This window comes from Colias eurytheme, chromosome 1 (genome assembly GCF_061535395.1).
Source record: "Colias eurytheme isolate Ceu_HAF_F1 chromosome 1, ilColEury1 Martin Lab GWU primary, whole genome shotgun sequence".
In the NCBI taxonomy this organism is placed as follows: Eukaryota; Metazoa; Arthropoda; class Insecta; order Lepidoptera; family Pieridae; genus Colias; species Colias eurytheme.
Window position 1 is genome coordinate 2423336 of NC_142980.1, and position 20270 is coordinate 2443605.

The following is a 20270-nucleotide window of genomic DNA, read 5'->3' on the forward strand; positions in this document are numbered from 1 at the left end:
ATAAAATATTAAAAAGTTATTTTAGTTTCATTTATCTTAACGAGTAAAAGTTATTTTAGTTTCATTCATCTTAACTTTTAGTCGTCAGTAGATGGATATGATTTTTTTTCTTGCACAAATAGTGAATATTTCAAAATAAAATAAGATGGCTGCCACATATGGAGGAAGAGGAGTGGGCACATGTTTAGTGTGTATTTAAAGTGCAAAATAGTTGTAATATGTATAAGTGTCCTAAATATCGTTAGTGCGTGCTCACTGCTCGCACACATTCTATATTATAGGGTACTAGATTTTCGCCCGCGTTTTCAAAGAAAAACCCGCATAGTTCCCGTTCCCGTGGGATTTCCGGGATAAAACCTGCCCCCCTAGTCAAGTGGCTTTCTGTGAGCGTAGCGTTCAATAGAATAGACTACGAATGTATGAGATTGACGTAACCTGTAGATACGTTTATCTACAGCTTACGTCAATCTCATACATTCGTAGTCTATTCTATTGAACGCTACGCTAACAGAAAGCCACTTGACTAGGGGGGCTGTGTTAATCCAAGTTAACCTCTATATGTGTGCTTAATTTCATTGTAATCGGTTCAGTAGTATTTGCGTGATAGAGTAACAAACACACACACATCCTCACAAACTTTTTTCGCATTTATTATATTAGTAGGATAAGATAGGTATAGTGTATTTTAATAACACCATCCAATATTTAATTATATAAGGTTACTAAATTCAAAAGTAACGTAATTTTGTTGTTTTTAGATCGTATTCTGTATCAAAGATCTCATCACACACACAAAGGCTTAAATAGTTATTTTCGCATAAATTTCGTTAAATAGTTATTTAACCTATGTTCTTGTAAGAATTATAGGTAGGTAAAACATAAAGGTGAATTAAATAAAAGAAAAATTTCATACAACAATATTATTTTATTTGTATAACATTTCATCCCATAATAACATATTCATAAACATTTCATTAAATAAATCTCAATTCCTTGTGTTGTATGAACATTCAAATAAATGAATATATACTTATTATTATGCTTATTTAATTATTATTATCGTGGTGTTGTCGTTATTTTTCACAAGTGTATAAGGCTGTATGAGAAGTAACCGAAAGTCCTCGCTTGTCAATGCCAGATATTACCAACCGATAAGATTCAAAGCATATGTGTTCCTATCGGTAGTTTGACATGGTTTTAAAACAATTTTCATTACTCTATTGTTTTATATTAATATAGTATCAATACAAGGCCATTTTTGTGTCGCCACAACATAAAATATTTTTTTTGCGAATGCAGGTACTCAGATTTGAACTCAATAAAATATCGGGCGAACCGCTCGCACTAGACTCTTGACTATCACTTAACAATTTACTCTAAACCTATAATTAGTTCGACGTTGTATATTAATTATTATTCTACTATAAATCTGTAGGCATATATTAGTAAATGATATATCCGATTTTACTTTTTATTATTTCATGGCTGTTAATAATGATATGTGATTAATCTTGTAAACGCGTAAACTATAACATGAACATAACAATTAACGTTTAAATATCACATAATATTCGTAACAATATGCTCTATAATATTTATTATTTAATATCATAAGTGGTCCATTAATGCGCTACCTTTATCACGCCAGCTAAGCAATTAGAAGCTGCCTATGGTCTATGGAATGTTGTTAATAAACCACTGTATTTATTCCTCGACTATATTTCCGTGCATGCATATTTAAATAAATTGAATCATGCTTTCTCTTTTCGAATCATGATAAAAGAGCAAGATAATTAATGTAGCTCTTGTGGAATCGTTCCTTTTTTTGGAATAAATACTTTTTTGCTAAGTATACCGTTCATTACAATATTCTAAATATGACTAAGGCTTTTGTTATAAATCTATTTATGGAACACTTTACATTATTTGTAGACAATTACTTGTAAGAGTTATTACAAAATTTATAAAAAGGAATACATATTAAAACTATTACTAATACGACGTGAACGTTTTTTTTTTTATATTGTGCGATTATTATTTTGCTAGGTATATGGCGTATGTCAAAGTACCACAGATATTTGACGCAATAATTTGACATTGACGTATATAAATTTTAATTGCCATCTAAAGAAGTATGGGTAATAAAGGCGCTAGCTAACACGTCTAAAGGTGGCATGAAATCGACTCTCGTGTTATTCGTTCAGTATACATGTGCGCATGAGAGCGTCGACGACGGCGTAGGGATCGCAGTTGGAGGCCGGCCGGCGGTCCTCCAGGTAGCCCTTCTTCTCCTCAGCCACGGTACGTGGGATTCTAATACTGCATCCACGATTTGCGACTCCTGAAACAATAGAATGGATCAAATGTAACACATACATAATACAATCAAACATGACATTTTATCATAAGAGACACAGTATTGTTGTAGGTTCAGGTTAAATGCGCATTGAGCAGTGTAAATGACAATGGCCATATTTTAATCCTTAATTTTATGCAACAAATTTATCTATGGCATACTAAAGGTTCTTATAATTAAACTCAATCTATACATATAATAAAATCGTAGGAAAGTCAAAACTGTACATTGAATATTTTTTTAAAAGAATACATAATCCATGATCTATAATCGATATAGAAGCCAAAAACATAGTTTTTAGAATTTTTGTCTGTTTGTCTGTTTGTCGGTTTGTCTGTTTGTCTGTATGTTTGTCCAGGCTAATCTCAGAAAGTACTGCACGGATTTACTTCAAATTTTGCATGAATATTACTAACAGGTCGGGTCAGGCTGTTATATACATATTATCATGCTATCACCTTCGGGGGAGGAGCTGTGAACCTTTATTTTTCTTACGTATTCCGTGTACTACGACAGCGTACAATATAAAGACTCATGTTTAAATGTTGTTTTTGAGTAAGCCATGCTATTGTCTACCTTTACACTATAAAAACTACATCATTTAAGTAATTTTGGCAGAGAAACAGTATAATGAATCTTAGTAGTATAAAGACAAATTTAAAACAGCGCCATCTATGAGATTTCATTAAAATTAAATCAATTTACATAATATTAACGCTCCTTGGAAATTCATAATTTAAATATTATGATGTTGGTGAGTTTGTTTTTTTTAAAGTTAAATAAATAATTAATATCTTCCCAGAGTAAATAGGTGCGCTTATATTTCATGTGAATATACTAAATTTTTATAAGTGAGGGTAGATGTTTATTATTTGATGTTAGTTACAGTTATATAGGTAATAGACGTAGTATTTGTATTCTCTTTGGGTAATAGTAGATAACAGTGATTGTGTTCATTGGTTACATTTTTAAAAATCTTCGGCTTTTTTTTAATTTTCGCCTTCTTGCGTTCCCACGAAAGGTAAGTTGTAGCTTTTATATTTATTGTTTATTATAATTATATAGTTAGACTCATGTTTTTAATTAGTTAAAGTTATGACAAAATAAGAAAATGATGAAATTTTATTTTTATCATGTATAACTTTTACAAGACTATATTATACGCCCAAAGAAGGTCACTTTAGTTCTTGATAAAACTTTATTTGTTAGTAGCTTTTTATTAAAATTAGGTACACTTATCTTTTGATTTTTTTTTTAATTTACAAATTCAATGTTCATAAAAATTGACGATTTGCGTGAGGATGTAGTGGAAATTAGTAACCTTGCGCGTGGTCAATCAATATTCAATACATATTATAATAAAATTCTAGAAAAGTGATGTCTGTACAATGAAAATATGTAAAAAAAATAGCAGGGGTTATTATTAAATCGATCTCAAACCCAAAACTGTAGTTATAATTTTGTTTGTCTGTTTGTCTGTATGTTTGTGCACGCTAATCTCAGAAACCGATTTAGATGCGGTTTTCACTAATATATTGTGGTAATCTTCATTTAACATTAAGTGTTTATTTCATGTTAATCGGTTTGTAAATAAAAAAGTTATGACCATTTAAGTATTCACGGCGAACATTTGCAAAGGCATTCTATTGTACAATATACAGTGTACGATAAAACGTAAGTTATGTGTTATACGCTACAGTAATTATTATTCCTTATAAATGTCCAGGTGATCATATCGAAAGTCCCCAAGGGTGGGGGGGTAAGCTGAGGTAGTAGGGGGGGAAGGGGTCAAATTAGAATAATTATGCTTACTTCTAGGTAAATTTTATACATAAAATGTCCTTTAAATTATGTCGTATTATATTTTTAACCCCTTTTAACCATTTTTAACCATCAAAAAGATGGGTGATAAGTGTTTGACCGCTATGTTTGTCTGTTTGTGCCACCGTAGCTCGCTAACAGGTAATACGAATTAGATGCGTGTTAGGCAGCATATTTTCCGACGCTGGTTCTTAGATAAAGTGTATCAAAATCGGTTCATCCATTTATTATACCTAGGTATATAGAGGTAAAAGTGGGAATGTGGGAAAAAATATTAGTTATATTTTTATCCAATTCGGTTTATCCATTTATTAGATTACAGCGGTGAAAGTGGGAATGAACAATAATCGAATGTGATCAAATAATATACTCAAGCGGCATATCAAAATATAAAAGAGCAACGTGTTTTATCGAAATCGGTTCATCCGTTTATTACATTTAGGGGTGACAGTGGTTAGATAAATAAACCAAATGGAGCATCAAACGACAGGATATGACGTGTACATATAGGTATAATTAGATAATATGGTTTACATCAAAATCGGTTCTGCCATTTACTAGGTGTGGAAAGAGAAGGGTTGAAAGTCTGTGAAAGAAGAGGGGGATATGGGAGCGAGAGTATAGCCACACCCTGGAAATTTTGAACTCTACTCAAAGCCACATAGGCCTGGCTCTTGGCAATTTTTTTTCCTAAAGATACCACTTCTTTTGCCACTGTGATCCATTACAATTTGTGCACGGTTACGGCCCAACTTAAAAGATGTCAAGGAGCAACAAACTTATAGATATCAATATGATGTAGGAATGTAATATGGAGGTAGAGGTAGGTCTCGCTCACTTGAAAATATCACATGAAAATAAGAAACCGAAGTTAAAAATTTTAAAATTAAAAAGAAAAACCCAACGCAACGAAGGAAAAGGAATAAATAATAATTTTACAAACTTCCCGACGATCTTTAAAATTAAGTACCATTATAAAAAAAATATAATTGTATATGATATGATAATGATGATGCCCCGATGACTTTGTTTTTTTATTTTTATAAATATTTAAAATGGTATTTATTTTTAAAGATCTTCGGGAAGTTTGTAAAATTAGTGAAACTTTTATTACATCGTCTCAAACTCTTTGGTCTGTGTAGCGCATGTCGCGTGACGGTCGGCTGCCGAGTAGGTATAAAGCAGTGTTCGGAGTCATTATCGTACAAATACGATAATTTTGTGCCTAAGTTTCACTTTTACCGTGGTTTCATAAAACCACACAACATTTTTTCCTTTTTCTATGCACTTTTCTTCGTTGAGTTGAGTTTTTTTTTTTTATTTAATTTTTATTGCACGGTCTAAACGGTTTAGTTACTACGGCGTGAGACAGGAAAGATCTGAGCGCTGAGACAAACGTCAAAACGCAAAGGAATAGAATCCGCTATCGATACTAATTATTGTCTTAAGCGTATGATGTTTTGATAAGGATTTGTTCACCTTACCAACGACGACGACGACGACGAACAAAATTTTCATCCAGTCGTAATTTAACAAAATTGTGCAAAACACAATTAAAAATAAATTATTAAAATTTCCTGTCGTTCTGGTGATTGGAATTTTTATTTTTGAGATCAACGAATGAAAAAATAGATTTTTCGTAGAAACGGTTATACATATTGTCAAAAACATCCGTACAAGGAAGGAATTTATTTTTATTTTTTAGCTCAGTTTAGTAATAAATTTTACTAACAGTTCGTTTAATTATTTATGGTAGTACGTGTTTATTCAATAAAAGTTAAGTAGTAACTACCTACTATGCAGTCACTATTCCACGCGGACGAAGTCGCGGGCACAGCTAGTTAAAAATATTAGTGTCAAATCGTACCAGCGCTGAAGTCGTTAATACTGGCAGTCTCGTGCAGGCCGGTGAGGCGGCGCTCGTTGTCCTTGCCGCCGCGCGGGTCGTACACCTTGATGTGCTTCATGTGCACCTTCGACAGCTTGTCGATCGCCTTCTCGATCTCACTTACCAGCGCTGAAGTCGTTAATACTGGCAGTCTCGTGCAGGCCGGTGAGGCGGCGCTCGTTGTCCTTGCCGCCGCGCGGGTCGTACACCTTGATGTGCTTCATGTGCACCTTCGACAGCTTGTCGATCGCCTTCTCGATCTCACTTACCAGCGCTGAAGTCGTTAATACTGGCAGTCTCGTGCAGGCCGGTGAGGCGGCGCTCGTTGTCCTTGCCGCCGCGCGGGTCGTACACCTTGATGTGCTTCATGTGCACCTTCGACAGCTTGTCGATCGCCTTCTCGATCTCACTTACCAGCGCTGAAGTCGTTAATACTGGCAGTCTCGTGCAGGCCGGTGAGGCGGCGCTCGTTGTCCTTGCCGCCGCGCGGGTCGTACACCTTGATGTGCTTCATGTGCACCTTCGACAGCTTGTCGATCGCCTTCTCGATCTCGCTGAGAACATAAACACAATAATTAAAGCAATCGTGCTATATTTAGCAAAATGTAATTTTATGATAACATGTCAGCAATTTCTTGGAATCCTTTCAAATGGCAAGCGCCAAGCGTTATACCATAGTACCTCAGTATCGAGCCAATGTTTTTTTTATATTATATATTATAAAGTAACATTGTAGTTCTAGTCTAAAGTATCAGCATATACTTTCCACAACAAATTTGAACGCAAAATAAAGACTTGTAGGTCGAATTCGAAGAATCCTAGTTAACACACACAAACAGACCCGCACTGTATGATAAACTGTAAGTTCATTAACACTGCATTTGACTATAACATGAGTACCAACATTCAATAAAAGCATACTCACATGATACCATTCTCTTCCCGCATCTTCTTCGTCGAGAAGTTGGTATGCGCACCGGAGCCATTCCAGTCGGCGACCGGCTTGGGGTCAAAGGTCACGATCACACCGTACTCCTCAGCGAGCCGGTGGAGGATGTAGCGCGCGACCCAGAGGTCGTCAGCGGCTGAGACTCCCACGGAGGGACCCACTTGGAACTCCCACTGGGAGGGCATCACTTCCGCGTTCGTACCGGACACGGGCACTCCGGCGTACAGGCAGCAACTGTTGATGTATTTGTTTAATGCATCTATCTATCACGTAGGTAGTAACTATAGTAAACTGTCATCTGTGGTTGACCGAGCCAGTCTTGTAGGTATGTACTTTCAGTGAATCGTATACGTACGCTGAGGGCTCGGAGAGCAAAGCTAAAGCTCGGTGATCCAGTTTCTAATTCTTTATATCTGCATAACGCATTTTTTTTCTAATTTTATCTCGTATTTCGTTACGACAGACATCGCACGAGAAACTTAATAAAACATCTAATTAAAATATACATTTACAGTCAACTGTGATTATGTCAACTGAATTTGTAATCAGAAATGAGTACCTACTTAATTGTAGCATGATAGACGGAATAGATACTGCTAACGCAAACAAATAATTTCATGTTATTAAATGTGTAGCATTCTGTTTTTAAAACCGATGTTTTAATGAATGAATTTACAAGAACACAAGCCGCTTCAAGAGCCTATTAAGCATAGAGAGAATAAATGTTGGATATCTATTGACTATTGCTTAATATAAAATACTTTATTGATAACTATTCCTATCATAGATAAGATTAGAAATAAACTATACAGTACTTGTAATAAAAATCAGTAAGTTTATTAAAAATAGGAAAATTATTATCCTCATACATTTAATAGGTACCAACTACCAGCTATACATAACATAATATATGAATATATCAGCTATAGAGAGTACTCACATATAATGAGCCTGGACAAGATCCCTGGCGAAGACCTTGTTAGCGCCGACGCCGCAGTAGTAAGGTCCCTGCGGGGGCGGGCAGCCGCCGGGCGGCCAGCCGAACGGCCGCAGGTCGGCGTCCAGCAGAATGTACTCCTGCTCCACTGCGAACCACGGCTCCTCGTCCTTGCACTTGTCGTACGCCTCCTGGCATTTGATACGGTGGTTGCTCTCTGTTGGAAGTTTAATATGTAGGTATAGCAATAGTGTTTGATGCGAGGAAGCCAAGACTTCAAGGGGAGTATAGAAGTAAAGTATGACAGAACATTTATAATTCGACATAAACAAGATATTATGATAATCTCGACACACATTAGAAAAGTAATCTTTATTTGTCAAAATAAAAGGAAAAGGGAATGACTATTTTATTAAGTATCCTAGAAATAAGCATTAAAAATAATTGGCGCGTGAGACCGTACTATACGAAGTTGCTAGTGCAATCCACAATTACGAACATTAAGCCCTTCACAACACGTGAAGACGGTGGTGTAAGTAATTATGTGTAATGTGGCATTTTAAATTACACAACTTCGTATAGAAAGCTTGGATGTATAATTACACAATCGTATTGGATATTATGGATTCCTAATTACATAACGATCCATTCTATTCTAATTGAATATTACTGTAGCACGAAATGTTTTTTAATTTTTATTATGGACTCAATTTATTTTCTATTGTCTATGGTTATTATCATTTGTCATCCGTCAGGATTGGGTTGATAATGTGATGATAATCATTAATTTTCGTAGGCTTATGGCACACTAATAAATCATTTGTTTTTTCGACGTATATTTACCTGTAGGTTCCATGTTGTACTTGTACGTGTCGCACATGACCAGGATGTGATTGCCGCGTCTGAAGGGATCCTTGTAGATCGCTCTCGGTACCAGGAAAATGTCTGAATTGTGGCCCTCCGCTTGACCTGTAGAACTGCCGTCGAAGTTCCATATCGGCAAATCTGAAAGTAAACATTTTTACGCATTATACTATTTGTTTTATTATGAAACCCTGAGTTTTGGTTCTCAAACAATAAAAGGCAGAGTCAATAACCGTGGCCTTTTAGAATCTGGGTCACAAAGGATTCGAATTCCGTTGAAGTTGAAACCATTCAACATAAAATATGTATAAAGAGTGTTAATATTAATGTCTATGTTATGTATATATGTATAATATGTTTTTGTATATATTTCAAACATAATAAAACGTATTATTAGTTTTAAATAATTAGTGTCACTAATTATTTATTCCAATCACATTCAAGTCTCGACGTTATTTCTATGAATGCATTTATTTTATGCATTATGCAGCTCTATTTATAAACAGTCATCATCGCCTAAATAATATTCATCGCAAAAGCCAAACCAATAATCTACAGGTTATTTGCAACAACGCAGTGGTAAAATTAGGTACTTTACGTCATTACTGCGAGATTACGTTACTTATTACTCCTAGTATGAATACTATATTTAATATCTGTAACTATCATCTAAGTAACTATGTAGTTTCTCTATTTATACCTACAAATCTATTTAATAAAGAAAAACCAGGATATATTAAGTAAAGTTCTCTAAAATGGATATCTGGAAAGTGGCAATACTGTTAATAATTGTCTATGAATTATTTTTGTATCCATCTAACTAAAAAGTATCTACATGAAAATCTAAACACTTTCTCGATACGCTGGACAGTTATAAGACTGCAGAGAGCAATATTAACATGAAACCTTTTAAATTCTCATCAAAGCTGTCCCTATTCATCCGTTCCCGCCACTTGCATTGGAAATCAAAGTCATTTTCGAGATCCTTCGGGAAAAAGAATGGAGGCAGATATTTTTCTGCGTGTGTTGCATTTGTTCGATTCCGTACTTCAAGTATACAATTTTCGGTCATCGCTTCTAGAATTCTTGTCAATTTATCTACACAATACAAGCAATCGTTTACATGTTTTAAAATCTTATTACCTTATAAAGCTAATTTATAATATTATTACTTACGTACATAGTTTAACAAGAATTGAGGAAAACGCGTGATGGAAATCATTGATACATAAGGTAAATAATAAAATTAGGTTAATGTAACTTTATATTAAAACCACAAGTTATTTTGTATTCATATACCTAATATGTAGTAGGAGGCATTGAAAAGTTATGTTTGTTTTATTATACCACATTGTAAGAATTATTATATATATTTATTTCGAGACTACATACGATAATTAATATGAGTTTATATAAAAAATGCTCGTATATTTTAATTTCATTTTACATTAATTTATAAAAAAATAGCATACAAGTGGTTGATGAAATAATGAAATAATTGCTGTTCAAATTGACAAAGACACACGCAAAACAATCATGAAAAATAACATCTACATTATTTCGCCCCACGTTTGATGTAAAGAAGTAGGTGTATGTAATCGTGCTGTAATTATAGTATCGCCCTGTGATTTCTTAGTAAAGTTTGCATGTTTTTTCCACAAGGCCGGGAATTAACGATGTAAGATTTATTCGGAACACATAAAATTCAGTGTTAATATCAACCTATTTTAGATTTTTGAAATGTTACTAACTATAGCGGAAGGTAAAATTTTCCAGTGTTCTATTCAAACGTCCATCAGAAAACTCCGTGGAATATTTCAGTCATAATTTCTATTGTTAGTTTTAATGAATTCTTATTGCTCTAAATGGTGTAATAATTCAACTCTTTGAGGTTTAAGCGTCTCAATAATGAGTATACAATTTAAATACTAATATGTATGTTCAATTAGTCAGAAGTATAGTACCTATTAGCATACTAATTTACAAGCGTATTTAGAAACTGTCGTTTTAACTAGGTGTTTAATATGAAACTAGAATAACATCAGGATTCTTATTATTCCTTGATAACTTAAAATAACAATAGACTTGTTGAAAATATGTTAAAAACGTACAGCTACAATATGATAATATTCATGATAGTAACGTTGTATACCTACAAGTTTACATATTGTGTGTGTGTTGTTAATATATTCATCTGATACGGTATCTGCTGCAGACTGCATCTGCATTGTTATTGCACTATTTTATTGCGTATTGTATGTAACAAATAACAATGCATATGACAGCGTATTGTAATTTTTAAAATAATACTTTGAGTTGTGAACACTAGACTAGATATAAGTACATATGTATAAAAGATTTTAATCTGCCGTAATTTTAAATTCTCGAACAGTCGGTTATATTCCCAGTTGTGAAGTGAAGTCCCATGTCCGGTGTCCCCTAGTGGGGTAAGGGGCAGATGCTTTATACATCTGTTTCACTGATCGATTTCCTTAGGGACAAGTAGATGTCCTACCAGACCAAGACATTTTTTTTTCTTCGTCTACACCTGGAATCGAACCCAGGACCCCTTGGTGCTACGCTCACGCGTCAACCACTGTACCAAGGAGGTGGTCTCTTTGTTAATCCCAGTTGTAGAAAATCATAAATCAGATGTCACTTGTGCCTTTTGAAAAATCATATTAGATTATTTTAAAGTAAAAACACTATCGTTTTTATTTCACAACGGTAGAGAGCTTCGTATCCTTATATTTATATATTCTTTATTGGTAACTAGCAATTGGGAAAAATAGGTACATCCATACTTAAATTAATATTATAAATGCGAAAGCAACTCTGTCTGTCTGTCTGTTACTCAATCACGCCTAAACTGCTGAACCAATTTTTATGAAATTTGTTATGGAGATATTTTGATACCCGACAAAGGACATAGGCTACTTTTTATCCCGGGAAAATGACGCAATCCCGGAAGCCCCACAGGAACGGGAACTATGCGGGTATTACTTTGACTGCGCGGGCGAAACTGCGGGCGGAAACCTAGTAACTAATAAATTAGCTAAGTACCTAATTCTATTTTCCTATTGTTTATTGAAAACTGAATAATGAGCTATTTATATTTCGCGATTACAAACAGCAGCCACTTTGTGCTTATGCGTTATACCAAATTGGTTAGAACTTTCAACCACACGAGTTATTCCCATACAAACATTCACAAGCCTCGTGCCCTGGTGTACCCGTTAAAAACGCTAATTAGTCTGAAGGTCAACCCGCGCTAATTATGCGGATGTTCCAGTTCAGATGACGCGTCACGTTTCCTATGATTACATAACTAACAATAGTTTTAATAACACTATTCGAATAACGTGGGCTCTAGGGATAAACGCGTGTTGCGTGCTGACAAATGTGTAGTTACGTTGAATGATGCTATGTGGATTTTAATTTTCAACAAACTTCTAAAAACGAGGTTCTCAATTCGACTGGGTTTGTTACCTCAGAACTTTCGACGGGGCCTCATTTTGACACTTTTTTATATGAAACCTGGTGCATTACAATTGCCTAATGATCTTATATTACCTACATACCTACTTATTGAAAATTTGTGAGGATGAATGGATAGATGTATGTTTGTTCCTATTTCACGTAAAACCACTCAACGAATTATGATGATAAATAGCATGTAATGTAGGATAATCATTTAACACAAATGAGCTATAGAAATACTTGCGTTTACGCGGGTGAAACCGAGCAGAACAGTAAGTATTAAATAAATAAAATAAAATAAGTACGTTCGAACTTAATGCAAGCATTCAATAATTAACGCGTAAAGATATGCTAATAAATTAGTGACACACGTCTTCAACACATATGATGGATATGCGTGTAATGTCACTTTGACAGCTCCCCAGAACAAAAACGATAAGAAAAAGTTATTGTTTGTAAACACTCCAAAACAAATGTTTACAATATTTGCCTAAAATATAATTTTTCATGCAAGTGCAAAGGGGATCAATGTTGCAGTAACTCTCAATCTTTTTGCCCTCCTCGCTTTAAACTGACACAAGTCACAAACTGCACAGGCTAAAAAAATGTAAAACGTCCAGTAATTGTCGTTTGATGCAATGCGGCACGTGTACCTAGTAGCTAGTAGCTACAGGCGACTTAAGCATAGCAATCACTTTACAGCGCCGGATAAAGTGCTGAATAAATTTGTGTTACTTCATTACTTAATTATAAATCTTTAAAAAACGCAACAAGCTGGAAATAAATTTCGAAATTTATTAGTGTTAATTATTAACTATAAGTACTTGCACTAAAAAGATCTTTTTAACCCATTGACCACCGAGCGGCCCGATCGGGCCGAGACACAATAGATTTTCTATTGTGTCTGTGATCCGAGGACTGACGGAGTTTTATTTTATTTCTCAAATATTGTAAGATATCAAAAAGATTTTATTCCCTTCTCAACTTGCTGTTAAAATGGTAATAAACATTTTAATGGGTAATAAATCAGTGCCTACTTTGATGTGAATTCCATCAAATATAAATGTCAATAGTAACTAAGTATAAAATAGAATAATTTCCGAATACACTCTAGCGAGCGGTACAAAATTATATTCGAAGGTCTTAGATTACCAGAATAAATAAAGCGTAAATATTTCAAGAGCCATCATGATTTCTGGCCAGTACCAGCCGATGATTACGGTCTGGATGGCAATAGGCAGACCGTAAAACCGTTCCATTTATTTATTCAATGCACACTGTAATACGACACTGTATGCAGATCTCTTATTATCCTTTAAGCCTTTATTAGATAATATTGGAGCAGTAGGTACTGCACTAGATCGCGTTCGCAGTTGATTGCAATCGGCCTGTAATTACGCTTTGCAACGCCATGAAGTGAGAAACAATGTATTTTTAATTGTATAAAAACTAAGGCTTCGCTTATTTTCTAGGTAGGTAGTAAAAGGTGCAATTAAAAGAAGAATAATTACTTAATAATGTAAACGCGTAAACAGAAAGCGGATTGTGGAAAATTATAATAAATTCAATATGATTATCAGTGTCAGCTTAAACCGGTGTTCATGTAGACGACTAATGAAGTTTTAGAGTTAAACCAGAGTTTATCATAATATTTAGATATGATAACAAGTTGTTAAATGTTCACTTTGAGGTCAATGCTACTTTAATCACGACATTTTTGTCATAGATTGAGAGATGTTTATATATTAGGTACACACACAATATTATTTACTTACTAAAATGCCACGCACTATAGGCAATTATTAAATCGATAGCAAATAGCGGTATTCAGCTTTTTAAGTGGTTTATAAATAGGTCTCTTCGTGTATTAACTGATAGGTAATATTCAGGCTATATAACGATTACTTATTGATAGTAAATAGTGATGATAACATTCATAGATTTTGATAAAATCACACGGAGTATTTGATAAATTCACCGCTTGTAGATATCGTTCCTGGTGGTCTATTTGAAAATTTTTGACAAATATTTATGTATATTATCCCTAATTATCTTTTCTGATAAGTATATTACACAGTAAGCTGTGTAATATTCCTCCATATAATTAATATCTCGTTTAATAGTGAAAGGTTTTTAAAAATAGGATAGCCCCAGTTTCTCCTAGAAAAGAAAAAAACGTCGCTGAACGTTAACGCTTTAAAAATAAGACAAAGGAAAATCGAAATGATACTGTAAAAGAAGTGTCTCGAGCACACGGGCTCAAATTATTCATTCGTCGAGAGAGACACGTTAGCGGCAAAACCAATATCCGCTGCACAATGGTGAGTGCTACAGGGAGGGATTTTACACTTTATAGCCAATTTACATGAGAAAACTCATATAAGATACATGAAAGAGAAAGTTTATCATTGACTATTTACAGTCTGTATCTTACTAAAATCTTACTTATATTACGTCTTACTAATATTATAAAGCTTGTAAAAAAAAAAGTTCCTAAAGTTTGTTTCTTTGTTTGAACGCGCTAATCTCAGGAACTACTGGGCCGATTTGAAATATTATTTCGGTGTTAGATAGCCCATTTATCGAGGAAGTATATAGACTATATTATATCATCACGCTAAGCCCAAAAGGAGCTGAGTAATGCGGGTAAACCCGAGAGCAAAGCTAGTATTGGGAATAAAAGTAAACGGATCCATGAACCCTACACTATTTTTATAGGTAAACTAAAAATCGATTTATATTTTCCAGCACTCCACATAATTGGTGGTGATAGTATGAAAAATCCTCAAATAAATAGTCTCAAAAATGCGAAAGTTATTAAATTTAAATTTTATTCAGGACACAGGGAATACTGAATCAATGCATCGAGCCAATTTGAATTGCGAATAGTACATATGCATACTGAAGCCTCGAAACGCGAAAATGTTCGGTGCAAAAAGCAAAAGAACCTTTGTTGTGAATTAATTATACACTACAGTACTGTGGGTATGCAGGTGCCATTTTATTAACGATGGTATTCTAACTCTTTTATGTAACATGTTAAATTAGAGAGAAGTCTTTTCTATTTAATCTATGTAGTACCTATAATGTCATGTTTCATTATATAATATATACTAATTATTATTATTTATTATACATGGAATATCCATGGAGCGTTGTCGCGTAAGAACCACAGGGCAGTTCTTTGGCATATTATGATATATTATGTAAACTTAAATTGTAATAATGACATGATTTTAAAAGAGCAACTATGGAGTTTTTGCCGTTTCTTCTCAATAGAATCGACTGCTTTCCGAATCAATGGTAAATGTTAAAATAGGTTTGACGATTCAAAAGTTCTTCTAGAAGAAGTCAAATTGAGTAAATAATTGATTGAGTTTGAGTTTAAAAAATTAGAATAAGTAATCTGTAGGTACTTTCAACTTTGCTAGCCTGAGAAGCTTAATTTTACTTCGCACGGAACCACTTGTTTATCTTGGTTGAAATCAGCGAGGAGGCGTTATTTGTATGCACAATATGATGTGGTATAGTTATTTTCTCGTATGATCGAATGGAAAACAACTAAACATTTGTCATTGAATACAATAAGTACAATGAATAGTTATTGTAAAGGTATAAATGCATACGATAAACCTACATGATCGTTTCTGTAGTGTTAAATCATAAGTTTTTACTTGTGGGTGTATGTACTTATCTCTCAATATTGCGTTGAAAACAGGTATAAGTAGTTAGCGAAGTTGTTAATATGGAACACGATACGTGAACTTCGGTGAAGCGGTACTTATATTGATTGAACTTGGTAATTATTTTCTATTGTCACAAAATATACTTATCATTAATAATAATGTTTATTTTTCTAGCAAACCATATTGATAACACTTTCAATTCTTTTATAAGCAATACGTAACACGTTCGTATAGTTTTAATAAATAGTAGACCGCAAAGCTACATAAATAATTGAGTATATCATAAATTATGTGCCAGTGCTAGAGAGTACAATATATTATAATATAATTGATCGATCGCCCATCACTCTACAGCTGAGAAGTTAGCCAACCGCCACTAATTGAAACGTTTATCCGAAAACCACGAAGCCGCTGATGGAATGACCAGGGCGTTAAGGCTTTGATTCAGTTTTTCTTTATTCTAACAAAGAAAATTTACGTTTCGTCAGTTACATTTAATTGCTGAAGAATTCAACTAGTCGGATACTATCCTGCTTTTGAACGGATATTTTCGACGGATTCGGATTTATTTCCGCTTGCATTTTGCAAAAAAAGAAACATCATACCGAACTTAGGTATTTCAATTATTAATGTTGTTGTCTACATACCTTTAGGCTGCTTCGGAATGATGTTAATGGTGCGATCCTTGCACCTCAAGTGTTCTCCCGTTCCATCGATCCAAATGTAGGTGGCGATGATCTTATCAGCCGCTAAGGGCAGGTCCTGGTACCGACTGAGGAGGGTCTTGGAGAGTACCGCGTTGGGGGAGTTCGTTAGAACTGGCCCCGACAGGATTTTTGGGTTATCTGTGGACGGATAGTGAAAACTTATTGGTATGGTTTTGTTTTTTTTTTATCGAAGGTTGTATAATGTATATGTCTGATACCGTGGGTTAAATATATACACGTGGTAGAGATAGAACGTTAAATCTTATTAACCAAAAAATCTAGAAAATCTTCGAATAACTGAACGCAACGAAAGTTCTAGAAAATATAAGCTTGTTAGCTTAAAACAAATGAAACGACTAAACTTTCTTTTCAATATTATAGAGTGGAAACAAATAATAATTTCCTTTATGAAAATATACTTGTGTCTTGTACATTTTTATAAGAATAAGGCATACAGTTCGTCGGACATCCTGGTCTGAACAAAGAAAATTTATCTCAAAAGACCGCACGCGACCTCTAAAAGGAAAAATATCTTTTTGTTTTTTAATATTATTATTTTTATAGTTATAACTAGTTTCTAACGCTTTTGTGTGTTTTAAAATAAACAATTTGCGTTCTAATAGAGGTTATCTGTGAGATAACTCGATGTCATTGTGTCAAACGAGAATAAATTATGTTGCAACATTTAAAGCTAATTATAATGTGTTTCAATTAAATAGATCATCTCAAATGTTAATTATATGATATGTGTATAAAACAGTTATGGCATTCATTAAAATATTATTAAACAAGCTGCCTCAGCAGAGATTGTTCTGCCCCATTTGCCCCCTTTTTCGTGTTTTTCCTCCATAACAACCTTCCTTGTGCCTAAACAAAAACGTTAAAAAGTCGAGTTTTACGCTTAGAAACACATTTTTTTTTTTTTACTCTAGATAGGGAAGCGCTTGACCACAATCTCGCCTGATGGAAAGCTAGATGCGGTCTAAGATGGTACGCGCTTCCCTAGTAGGTACCGGTTCACTCTTCGCTTGAAGACCCCCATATTGTACTCGTCGGGGAACACAGATTCAGGAAGCGCGTACCAGTCCCTCGCGGTTCGGATGAAGAATGTGGAATCGAACCGCTTAGTCCGGGTACATGGAACGTCCACCATATGGCGATGCCTAGAATCTGTGCGCCTCGACGATCGATGGAAGAATGGGGATGGCGGAACAAGTTCGTGTAGTTCCGCAGCGCACTCACCAAAGTGTATCCGGTAAAAAACCGATAAGCTGGCCACTCTGCGACGATGAGCGAGGCTCTGGAGTTTTTTGCCTACTACTTTTTTACACATGTGGCGATTCATTTGCATTACATAGATAGAATGAGATATTCCTTGTCTATGTTCATTGACTATATTATTATTTACCTTTGCGGCGATCTATCACTTTTGACATCCAAATGTCAAAACACATCATTTTGTAAGAGGTTAGTGACCCAGGTACGTTGTATGAAATTCCACACGCATTTAATTCTCTTAGTAGTTGGTGTGCGGGAAAATGTATTTTACTATAATTTTGCACATCTATTAAATTACTTGCAATTTTTATGACACAAAAATTTCGCGACGGTTCGAATATTATGTCAATTGAAAATTAGTAATTTCTAAATTATGTCAACATGACATGGACTCAATCTGGGTTCAATATTCAAATTTTTAAGATGAACGAAGTTTTTGGTTGTTTTCATGTTGTTTTAGATTTAATATCGTTTTCTATATTGAATCTAAAAATATTTTTATTAATTATTAAAGAATACTCACGCTCTATTTTTGCAGCATCCGCCATTGTTATTATTTACTATAATTGACCTGTAACAACAAAAAATAAAAATTAATAATGTTTCATTACTTTCTATTTATTCACAAAGAGAAATACACACACATACATAAATAAAAAAAAATATACAATTAAAAATCGCTTTTAATGCATTTCGTTTTTTTTAAACAAACAAACTTGAGTCAATGTATTAAAATCTATAAATTATGAAAATGGTAAATAACAACATAATGTTATAAATAAAAAAAATGATTTTCAAAATATAGACAATGAACAACTTATATTATTTAATCAAATGTATGGTTTGCCTTGACATTTGTATAAATAAAACATAATATTGCCATAATCGGCAAAATTATTCGGTAGGTATATGACACGCATATGTTTAGCAATTCATAAATTTTAATTTATGTAATGTAATCTGATTTTGTTGTACGCTTATTAAAAAATTTAATTAGTAATTATTATGGTATCATAAAGCCGCACGGCTTTTAAAATACTTTTTCTATTTATTTTTCTGTTCATGATAGTGTTAGAATATTTTTATTGTTTATTAAATATTGCGTTAAAAATACCTTCACGTAATATTTTACGTAAAATTACAGGCTACATTTTACTTTTTGATGAAGTTTGGTGGTATTCCATACGAATTTGATCTTTCTTTTTAGTTTGCAACTAGCTTTCCGCCTGCGGCTTCGCCCGCGTTTTCAAAGAAAAACCCGTATAGTTCCCGTTCCCGTGGGATTTCCGGGATAAAACCTAGCCTATGTTACTCGTGGATAATGTAGCTTTCGAATGGTGAAAGAATTTTTAAAATCGGTCCAGTAGTTTATGAGCCTATTCATTACAATCAAACAAACAAACAAACAAAGTTTTCCTCTTTATAATATTAGTGTAGATTATATCGTTTTCATATCCGGTTATATACCGTTCCACTTCCACATAATATATAATAAAAAAATGCCTTAATTTTAATTGATTACGAATATGTATTATGTACTAGCGGTCCGCCCCGGCTTCGCCCGTGGTACATGTTTACGTTTTCTCTACATAAGAACCATCCTCGTACTTCAAGGAATATAATAAAAAAAGAATTATCGAAATCGGTTCAGCCATTCTCGAGTTATGCGCTTACCAACACATTTTGCGATTCATCATCACTACATAGTATAAAACAAAGTCGCATTCCCTGTCCCTATGTCCCTATGTCCCTTTGTACGCTTAAATCTTTGAAACTACGCAACGGATTTTGATGCGTTTTTTTTAATAGATAGAGTGTTTCAAGAGGAAGGTTTATATGTATAATAACATCCATTAAATAGTGGAGAAGTACTGTTATTTTTGAGGTTTCTAATGTGATGTCGTAAAAAATTACATTTTTTCCGCTTACATTGCAAACGCAGGCTGAACCCTACGAGTTTTATCAAAATAATGTACTAAGTATTATACACATTGAAAAGGTCTATAAAAAAGTCCGCGATGGTATATGTCTATCTCTTATGGATAACCCACAATAACTTTTTTTTGTCATTTACTTTTTACGACAAATAATGGCTAATTTTCGATGCGATTTTAACCAATACAGCATTAATGCTTAACCAATTAAATACCTTCAATACATTGTTCATTTAATATAGATCTATATGGCCCTTACACCGTATGATTTAAGTGAATATTTTCGAAGATATTACAGATTTAAAATTGCGGGACGTAGCATTTGCGGCGGTACCGGCCGGCCGCCCGGCTATAAACCTATTTTATACCC

The 20270-nt window shown here is 34.0% G+C and overlaps 1 protein-coding gene across 2 annotated transcripts in view; it reads right to left on the reverse strand.

The window, feature by feature from the left end:
* Positions 1-905: 905 nt before the first annotated feature.
* The window catches only part of LOC149910904 (glutamine synthetase 2, cytoplasmic-like), a 37496-nt gene continuing 18131 nt past the window's right edge, over positions 906-20270 (reverse strand). Inside the window, exons 2-8 of one of the 2 annotated variants that reach the window (XM_090120372.1) lie at positions 18490-18537; positions 16629-16826; positions 8795-8956; positions 7955-8168; positions 6991-7248; positions 6480-6619; positions 906-2341 (exon numbers count right to left, since the gene is read on the reverse strand). In XM_090120372.1, coding sequence (XP_089976498.1) covers positions 2193-2341; positions 6480-6619; positions 6991-7248; positions 7955-8168; positions 8795-8956; positions 16629-16826; positions 18490-18514 — 1146 coding nt within the window. In that variant the 5' untranslated portion in view covers positions 18515-18537 and the 3' untranslated portion in view covers positions 906-2192. The other variant, XM_090120365.1, reaches the window with a different exon arrangement.